The 9897-nt window shown below is 35.0% G+C and overlaps 2 protein-coding genes across 2 annotated transcripts in view; both read right to left on the bottom strand.

Moving 5' to 3' along the window:
• The window catches only part of LOC148553180 (uncharacterized), a 38267-nt gene extending 32802 nt beyond the window's left edge, over nucleotides 1-5465 (bottom strand). Inside the window, exons 1-2 of the mRNA XM_088492639.1 lie at nucleotides 5437-5465; nucleotides 5229-5295 (exon numbers count right to left, since the gene is read on the bottom strand). Coding sequence (XP_088348765.1) covers nucleotides 5229-5295; nucleotides 5437-5465 — 96 coding nt within the window. The remainder of the gene's footprint in view (nucleotides 1-5228; nucleotides 5296-5436) is intronic.
• On the bottom strand, nucleotides 1315-5024 carry LOC148553185 (uncharacterized). The gene is made up of 5 exons (XM_088493361.1): nucleotides 4314-5024; nucleotides 3266-3692; nucleotides 3040-3118; nucleotides 1892-2663; nucleotides 1315-1335 (listed from the first exon to the last, which is right to left on the bottom strand). The coding sequence occupies exons 1-5, from the start codon at nucleotides 5022-5024 to the stop codon at nucleotides 1315-1317; spliced, it is 2010 nt and encodes a 669-aa protein (XP_088349487.1).
• Nucleotides 5466-9897: the final 4432 nt, after the last annotated feature.

The following is a 9897-nucleotide window of genomic DNA, read 5'->3' on the forward strand; positions in this document are numbered from 1 at the left end:
ATTTCCACTTTCTCTTTACATTCTGCAATTCAATTCTTGCAATCATCCCCATTCCCTTTTAATTTCAGCAATTTACATTCTGCTCTTTAATTCATGCAATTTAAGATTCAGCCATTTAATTTTCTTGTCATTTACTTTTCCCGCCAATTTTACATTCCGCAATTATCATCTCAATTCTTGATTCCGCTCAACTAGAACACACTTCTAATCCGAATTGCTCACTCAACCAATCCTTGTGGGATTCGACCTCACTCTATTGTGAGTTTTTACTTGACGACGATAACCGGTGCACTTGCCGGAAGGAATTTTGCCGATCGTGCAATTTCCTAAATCGTAGCATAACTAGTTTATGTGCATCATCTACCTAGATGATGTTCTTGTATATTCTAAAGGAATAAACCAGCATATTCAACACCTAGAAAATTTTATTAATATTATAAAAAAAATGGTCTTGTCCTATCTGAAAAGAAAATGAACATATTTATAACAAAAGTAAGGTTTCTAGGATATGAAATTTTCCAAGGAACAATTACTCCGATTAAGAGATCTGTTGAATTTGCAGAAAAATTTCCGAATGAAATTATCGACAAAAAACAATTACAAAGATTTTTAGGATGTCTTAATTATGTAGCTGAATTTCTACTAGGAATACGAACTTTATGTGAACCTTTGTATAAAAGGCTAAGAAAACAGCCCCCTCCTTGGACAAAAGACATGTCTAAAATAGTTCAAAAAATTAAATATTTAGTAAAAAAAATTCCTTGTTTGAGTATACCAGACCCTAAGGCAAGTCTAATCGTAGAAACAGATGCCTCCGAATTAGGGTATGGAGGAATACTTAAACAAGTTCTTCCAAACTCCTCAAAAGAACAAATAGTTAAATATCATTCGGGTGTATGGAATTCAGCCCAGAAAAATTATGCTACTATTAAAAAAGAAATATTAGCCATTGTCTTATGTGTTTCACATTTTCAAGAAGACTTATTCAATAGAACCTTCTTAATCAGAACTAATTGCAAAGCAGCCCCTAGTGTATTAAAAAATGATGTTAAAAATCTAGTTTCTAAACAAATATTTGCTAGATAGCAAGCTATATTATCATGCTTTGATTTTTCTATTGAGCATATTAAAGGAGAATCAAATGCATTACCTGATTTTCTAAAAAGAGAATTTTTGCAAGGTATAAATGAGTAAGAAACATGCAAGCAGTGAAGATTATGGACCAACTAGCAACTCCACTACAAGATAAACAATTATCTATCAAACCCTTGACTATGTCATAGGTTGTTAAAAGTGAAAAATCATCAGCATCAACTAAAAGCTTATATGAGGTCCCTACAGTTAACAGATATATATTATTGCAGCCATCAGATTTGTTTGAAACTAAACCATTATCTGAAGAACATCCTTATCATGACAAATGCATACCTCTAAAAATAATGGCTTTAGAGAAAGAATGGTTTAAGATGGATAGAAGAATCCTTTATAAAACAGTTTTTCCAAATACTTTTCACTATCCTCCAACAAACATCCAAAAAACCCGAACCTTTTATGAATTTATCCTAGTAGACACAGGATCAATTGAATTAACTCATAATAAAGACTAAACCGCAAAAGATACAATATTCTCAAAAATTAAGATTATGAAAGTAATGACATTATCAGAATGGGAAAACCCTCCCTTTCATTGTAAAAGTTTTACTAGAAAATTTGAACCACAGTACTACTCTTATTATGATTATATAGATGCCTGGTGGAACACCTTATATCTTTCTCCAAATTTTCACTCTTGGTTCATATTAAGCACCAGGCTTTTTTTGGGTAGAGGGCTATGGTAATGCATTTGAAAATAAGTTAAAAAATAAAGCATCATGGACAATTTGTGTACTACCTCAATTTCAGCATCGCTGTCAAAATCATCAGACCCTATTTCTTTGTCTTTGGGTTTGATCTTGTTCGGTGTCACATCAACAATAGTAGGTTGCACACCCTGTCTAACCAAGTCTACCTCACCAATATCACTTAAGGGTATCGGACTATTCGCCGATTCATGTGGCTCTCTTATGTTAGGGTCAAACTGTAATTGGACACCAATGTTAAACAAGTCTCTTGGAACCATTTTCATCACATAATGCTTTTGGAGAATATATGGATCTTTCACATAAAAGCACTGGTGTGCTTGGCTTGCCAACGCAAATGGTTCGTCTTGGTAACATCTTTTGTTGAAATGAACATATGTCAAACCATAATCATCTTCCTCACCCATAAACCACTCACACTTAAATAACACAACTTTAAATTGGCTATAATAGTCTAACTCAATAATATCCATGATTCTACCATAATATCTTATATTGGCCTTGATTGGTTTTTTGTCCTTAACACTCGCAAAGCTTGTAGTTTTAGCCACCACAGTGACACCACTATTTTGCGTTTTTCGCATCACTTCTCGCCGCTTAGTATAAAATCTGTACCCATTGACGACATAAGCAAAAAATGATTTTGCAACTTTATTTGGACCCTTAGCCAACTGTCGTATCCAACTGGGAACATCATCCTTCATGGCACGTCCTGTAAACCATTCTATAAAGTCTTCATTCTGATCTTTAACGACGTTCCACTTCCGCTTCCTCTTGTCTTGCTTTTGTTGCTCACCATGTTCTCTACAAGGGATGTATATTATTACGTAATACTACCAAAATTAGTCTAAAGAATAGAACTAATGTGAAGTGCAAATTTACCTCACGTAAGGCTCCACGTTAACACAATTGTTCAATATATATGCATTAGCTTGAAGGAGTGACTTCTCGTCCAAAATAATTAGTTGCCCTTTTTTTTCCACCCAATGGACTTTCCTTGTTTGTGAACAAATTTGAATCAGGATCTTTAGTTGAAGTGCCTTCATCATTATTCTGAGATACTCTATTGAATTTTGTTTTCACTCCCTCATGCAAATATCTTGAACAAAAAGTTAAACACTCTTCAGCCAAATAACCCTCCGCAATTGATCCTTCTGGACGACTTCTATTACGTACATACCCTTTTAGTGTGCACATGTATCTCTTAATCGGATACATCCATCGAAACTGGACAAGACCACCTAACCTTAATTCATTAGCTAAATGAATAGGCAAATGAACCATTATATCAAAAAAGGTAGGGAAAAATCCTCTCCAACTGACACAAAGTCTCTACAATCTCTGACTCCAAACCATTAATCTCTTCTAAAGAGATTTCCTTTTGACATAGCCGACAAAAAAGGAACAAAAGCGAACTAGAGGAACAGCAACATGATCTAGAAGAATGCTCTTGATTGGTATTTGCAACAGGTAATGCAACATGAAGTGAGCATCATGAGTCTTGTAACCGTAAAGCTTTCTCTCTTCTTGTTGTACACAACGAGAAATGTTTGAAGCACTTCCATCAGGCAATTTTGTTTTCTTCAAAACCTCACAAAAAATGGATTTCTCCCCTTTGGTCATGGAGAAGCATGCTCTAGCAAGTTTAGTTCTTTTGCCATCCTTCGTATTTATTGGGTGAAGATTCTTTCGAATGCCCATCTCCTTAAGATCATAACAAGCTTTCGCATGATCCTTTATCTTTCCAGGAATATCCAATAAGGTACCAATTATACTGCCGACTATGTTTTTTTCGATATGCATTACATCAAGGTTGTGCCTGATCATATAATGCTACCAATATGGTAACTCAAAAAAGATTAATCTTTTTTTTCCATTGGCCTTTACTTTTGCTTTGTGTCTTCCCAGAGGCATTATCTACTGACTTTAGCATATCTAGAACCTCTTCACCTGTTAACATTCGTGGTGGACCCTGAATTCTGTTTTTCCATTAAAAGATTTCTTGTTAGACCTCCATGCATGATCAACTGGCAAAAATCTCCTATGGTCCATGTAAACTGTCTTTTAGCTATTTTTGAAGTAACAAAAAGAAGTATCATGGTTACAACAAGGGCAAGCTAACTTCCCTTTCGTACTCCAACCGGACAACATCACATACGCTGGAAAATCATTGATTGTCCAAAGAAGTGCATCATGCATTTAAAAAGTTTCATTCTTAAAAGAATCATATGTATCTATCCCTGACACCCATAGCTCCTTCTGCTCTTCGATCAATGGTTGCAAAAAAATATCAATATTATTTTCTGGTGAACAAGGTCCAGGTATGAGTAAAGAGAGCATGCAATATTCTGACTTCATGGACATCCAAGGGAAAAGGTTGTACACCATTAAGACAACTGGCCATGTGCTATGTGACACGTTCATAGTTCGAAAAGGATTAAAACCGTCACTTGCCAAACCAAGCCTCAAGTTGCGAAGTTCTTTTGAAAAGTTTGGGTAGCGACTATCCAAGTTCTTCCATGCTTGGCCGTCAGCAGCGTGCCTTATGCAACCGTCTTTCAAACGCTGCTCATCATGCCACCTCAACGCCTCTGCTGTGTTTGGGCACATAAAAATCCTTTTAAGCCTTAGTATCAAAGGAAAGTATCTTAAGGTTTTCGCAGCAACCTTATGAACTTTATTCGGAAGCGCAAAGTCATCTTTGTTGCCGTCCGTAGTCGGAGTCTGATTATATCGAGACTCTCCACAGATATGGCAAACTGAGTCATTTATGTACTCATTTCGATACAGCATGCTGTCATTAGGACATGCATCAATCTTTTCATAGTCAAGACCCAAGTCTTTAACCATATTCTTAGCTTTATTAAAAGAAGTGGGAATGTTCAAATCAGGTATAGCTTCTTTCAATAACTCCAAGAGGAAGGTAAAAGATGTGTTACTCCAACCATGCAAACACTTCAAGTGATAAAGATGAATGATAAATGATAATCTCGAAAATCCAGTAGTACAATTCGGGTATAATTCTAGACCTGCTTCGTCTACTAGCTTATAAAATCTCTTCACATCTTCATTCAACCTACTGTTCCCTTCTTCAAGATTTGCTGTATTTTCGAATGCATCATGCATCAACCCGTCAATATCATCAAGGCCACCTCGATCATCCATGTCACTATCTACAACTATTGGGATTACTGATTCCCCATTATTAATCCATCGTTTATAACCTTCGACAAACCCATAGCAAATAAGATGCTCATATACGTCGTCTCGTTCATGCCAATAAGTGTTTTCACACTTTGCACACGGACATTGGATTTCTTTTCCAACTGGTTTTCCAATTACGAAGGCAAACTCTAAAAAACTATTTACACTGTCTATGTACTCGTTCTCAAATCTTGGTGAATCCATCCAATCTTTTGACAAAACATGATTAAATCTAATAATACAAATATCTAAACTTACTAAATATGATCTAATAAGTCAATTATAGTGACAATTTAGCTACCATATACACACTTACTACCTAAATAAATAGAAGATCAAATTATTTTATATGACAAGAATGATATAAACTTACTGCTTAGTTCCTTTATTTTGAGATGCCATTTGAAGTTGTTATGCACTGTGCCACAACAACTAGTAAACTCCTTTTGTCTTTACCAGTCCAAAAAAATAATCCTGTATACAAAACAAAACAAAAAAATCAAAGGAAGGTAAAGAACATTCAATAGTAGGTAAACAAAATAATCACTTAATAAATATTAATCCTGAATTAATATAAAATACAAGATAATTTCTATTTTAAACTTCTTGAAAATAATCAGTCTTAAAATGAGACATAATCAAACATGTTCTGGAAAATATATGCAATTTAACAATTGAAGATTTTACATATCAATAATTAGAAAATATCTTGGGAAACACAGACCTATTTGAAAAATAAAAAAAATAGATACAAAAATCCTTAAATAATCTGAAATTATTATGTTAACGAAATCGAAGTATATAAACAATCTTACTATAATAATTGATAGCTAATATCTTGAGATATCCTTGCTCCTTAGCTTATATTAGCTTATATATGAGCAGGATAAAAAAGGTCTATACCCCAAACATTATATATGAATATATTTCTTCTTTGAACAAATTATGTATATCATCATTATAGAATAAACCATATAATTGATTTTCATGACTAGGAAAAGTTTTCTCAATGTTAGTTCTGCAGTTTATATATACTTACTTAAGATGGAAGGTAGTAATAATGCATGAAAAGTAAAATGACAGAAGCTATCTGTTTTAAAACATATTTATATATGAAAAGACAATTTTATTAGAGTATTTAAGATCCTATAATAAGGGATATAGCTAGTTCTTTTAACCCCCATTTTTTTCATTCTCAAAAGTCAAATTTAAGACTATTGACTAAAAAAAATAAGTATCTGATGAATACTAGTTAATTAAGATACTAGATCTCTTCTCTCTGCAGCTATGTCTTCGGATGAACACAGAATAGGGCTTAGCTTTATTAAGCTTATAAAGCTTGTTATAAGTTGTTAATTAGAAATGTAACAAGGCTATCGATATATAAGATTTCGGTCATGCATAATCATCAATAATATTATTATGATAAATCATGTACTAATTATCAGCTTAATAAGACTATATATATAATAATAAGCACATACAAATCAAATATATATATATATATATATATATAAGGTTATTAATTAAGATGGAAATGAATTAGATGAAGTATGGTTGAAAGTTGAAATCTTGTGTTTGCATATTCATAAAGTTTTGCAGTGCTGGAGAATATAACAAGACCAACTTCTGCATCGCAGAAGATAGCAAGCTCCTTAGTTTTATTCTATTTTATAACTCAAAACATTCAAATAGATACTTCCTATAGATGATAAAAAATACATGATCCACAAACTGATGCAAATTATTTAACTCTCACAATGTCCAAATTCCCTCAGATTAACCAGTAACTTTTTCAATCACTCCCACCTAAAGCATCCTAAACTAGAAGACATGCCCTGATTGTAAAGGAAATTAAACTTTTCCAATATTTCTCAAAAGCTTTTTCACCAAACATCTGCAGCATAGCATTCATTTGAAGCAGTAAGAATAGGGTAGCATAGCATTCATTTGAAGCACTAAGAATAGAGTAGATGATACCAAGACACACATTTCACATGGAAAACATTAAACAATTACATGATCCTAAATAGAATAAAGTACTAAATTAGGAAATTAGAAAACTTATATACTAAAACTATAAAAAAAACAGCCGCATTTAAAAGGAGAATGTAATGAGAGACAAGCATAAATGCATCATACATAATATTCCTCTAAAATAACTAGACATATTAATAGAAGCAGCAACAGCAGTAGTGCTACAATAGATTACAAGCATATGCCCCTAGCTAATAAATGAACAAATTACAAGCCTTAAAAGTTGAAAGTTAAAAGTCAAACTTGCATTCCATTTATTATGCTTCGGTTACAGGGTATCCCTATATGTATTAGTACACTTTCAATTAGAATCATAGGATATGATATATAGCTAAAAAGCAACCCTAAAGGGACTCTCTGAATGTAGATCAATGCTCATTAGAATTGAAATTATGAGATCAATTGAAAAAACTTAGCTAATTGCAAAAACTAAACTAATTAAATTCTTGTGGTTTCTTTGCAGACATAGGGATAAAAAGCCTATCAGACAATTCTCTTATAAGTATTTATTCATATAATAATGAAAAATATATAAAAATGCATAGCTTGATTAAAAAAATGTGTTGGAAAATCATTCATGAAGAGTCTAGCAAAAATTGCGGTCAACAAACAAGACTATGGAACGTCGAAGAAGTCTGCAATATATTCCAACATGAAAGAGTAAGAAAATCATGCTTTAGTGGTTTTGTCTTCAAGATAAGTGTATGTATGTATGTATCAAAATATTGCTTTATGTATCAAAATATTTCTTACAGAGTACTAACATTGTATTGCAATGCTAATCAATTTTGCAGGATAAAATTCATAGATTTGAAAGCATGATTGTAGATATAATTCAAATTACAATAGATCCACGTATAATCATTATTGCATTAAGAAAGATGCCAAAGTTAAGGTTGCATGCTTTAAGAGAAAATATCAACACAGATCTTAAACGCAACAGAGTGTTTGTAGAAAAGAAAAGAAAGAAACTTACTTGGAATACTCAATGGAGTGAGTAGGTGCTAACACGAAGAGCTTTGAGGGCTTTGTAAACCAGGCCCATGAAGCTGGCGATTCGTAGATTTGGGGAGAGCTTTGAGGCTTCCACAACAATGACACTTGTACACCAAGCCCGTGAAGCTGGCGATTCGCAGATTTGGGGAGAGCTTTGAGGTTTCCACAACGATGACACAAATGGCGACGGGTTTGAGGCTTCGAGACAAGCTTCAGGATGACCCAACGGACGCCAATGACGGACGGTGTGCAAAGCGGAGCTGATGCCCAGCTTCACGGGTTGGAACAAGACGACAACGGACAGTGGGCTTCGAAGCTGGTGACCGGCGACTGGGTTTTGCACGACGAGAGAGGGGAGGAGGGTGCGTGGCTGGGCAGGAAAGAAGGCTTGGCCAGTTCTCATTTTTTTTTAACCCTAACTTAGGAACTTACGAGCTGAAGGATTGGGGAAATTTGGGGGGAACTTACAAGGGAATGGGGAAAGTTAGGGGGATGAGGGATTTTGGTTGGGGGGAGGGAGGGTGTTTACACGACGTCGTCTGGGTAAAAAAATGTGAATTTTTAAAAGGAAGAGAAATGACGCCGTTTTGGACAAGGTACTCTATGGTCACCCTTTTTTAAAAAACCGTGACCATAGACCTTTTTTGGTCACCGTAAAAAACCGTGACCATAGACCCTTTTAAGCTACCCCCAAAATCGTGACGATAAACCACTTTAGGCCACCTCCTAAAACCGTGACCATAGACCCTTTTAGGTCACCATTTTTTGAAAAACCGTGACCATAGACCCTTTTTGGTCACTGTAAAAAACCGTGACCATAGACACCTTTAGGTCACCCCAAAACCATGACCATAGGCCCTTTTAGGCCACCCCCCAAAATCGTGACCATAGACCACTTTAGGCCACCCTCCAAAACCGTGACCATAGACCCTTTTAGGTCACCCTTTTTTGAAAAACCGTGACCATAAACCCTTTTTGGTCACTGTAAAAAACCGTGACCATAGACCCCTTTAGGTCACCCCGCAAAACCGTGACCATAGACCCTTTTAGGCCACCCTTTTTTAAAAAAACCGTGACCATAGGTACTCTATGGTCACCCTTTTTCTAAAAACCGTGACCATAGCTTTTTTTTTTTCGGTCACGGTTTTTTACCATGACCAAAAAAACCGTAGCCATAGACCCAAAATGTTGTAGTGATATATGGGTGTAAATATTCTCCGGCCAGTCTTGACTTCGCAGGTTGAGTTAGGAGCTTGATATTCTGTATATTTGGCCCTCTATTCCTACTTTTGTTATCTTATGCTTATTAATTATAGTTTCCTTAGCACGCAAGTTAACTCGTTTCTTGAGCGTTGCGCTTTTATTTCACGATTTTTATTTCATCTATTCTTCAAGGCTCCTAGTATATTATAATCTTTCTGCTATTATATGTATACATATTATTGTAGAGGTCGTAATACCACACCACCTTTGATTTACGGCTTAAGCGTAAAGCTCAGTGTGGTAGGGTGTTACAGTTGTTCTGCTGGTTGATGGTAGAAATTGAAAGCCACCTGGTAGCCGGAAGCTACCGTATATTGTCCTTTTGAGTCACGGCTCCAGGTAACGTAGTATTCCTCAGATTCTTCTATTTGTGTTTGCATGATTGCTAAGGCTATGTCTGCTCTAAAATTGCTTCTAATGAGTTCTGCATTCCATTACCTATTGTTGTTGAGTAATTGATTTACCCATCTTAAATCTGATTGAGAGTTGATTTGTTGATGGATTGAGATTGGGTTGAATAGTTCGAGCCATGAGTTCT

Source organism: Arachis ipaensis, chromosome B7 (genome assembly GCF_059453495.1).
Source record: "Arachis ipaensis isolate K30076 ecotype BB chromosome B7, ASM5945349v1, whole genome shotgun sequence".
In the NCBI taxonomy this organism is placed as follows: Eukaryota; Viridiplantae; Streptophyta; class Magnoliopsida; order Fabales; family Fabaceae; genus Arachis; species Arachis ipaensis.

Excerpts from the sequence above, each read along its gene's own strand:
- LOC148553185 (XM_088493361.1), bottom strand. The coding sequence starts at position 5,024 with ATGGATGATCGAGGTGGCCTTGATGATATTGACGGGTTGATGCATGAT. Across the intron at positions 3,693-4,313 it reads GCAACTTGAGGCTTGGTTTG|CATTATATGATCAGGCACAA; the intron begins GCAAGTGACGGT and ends CCATATTGGTAG. Across the intron at positions 3,119-3,265 it reads TGTTCCTCTAGTTCGCTTTT|CTAATGAATTAAGGTTAGGT; the intron begins GTTCCTTTTTTG and ends CTATTCATTTAG.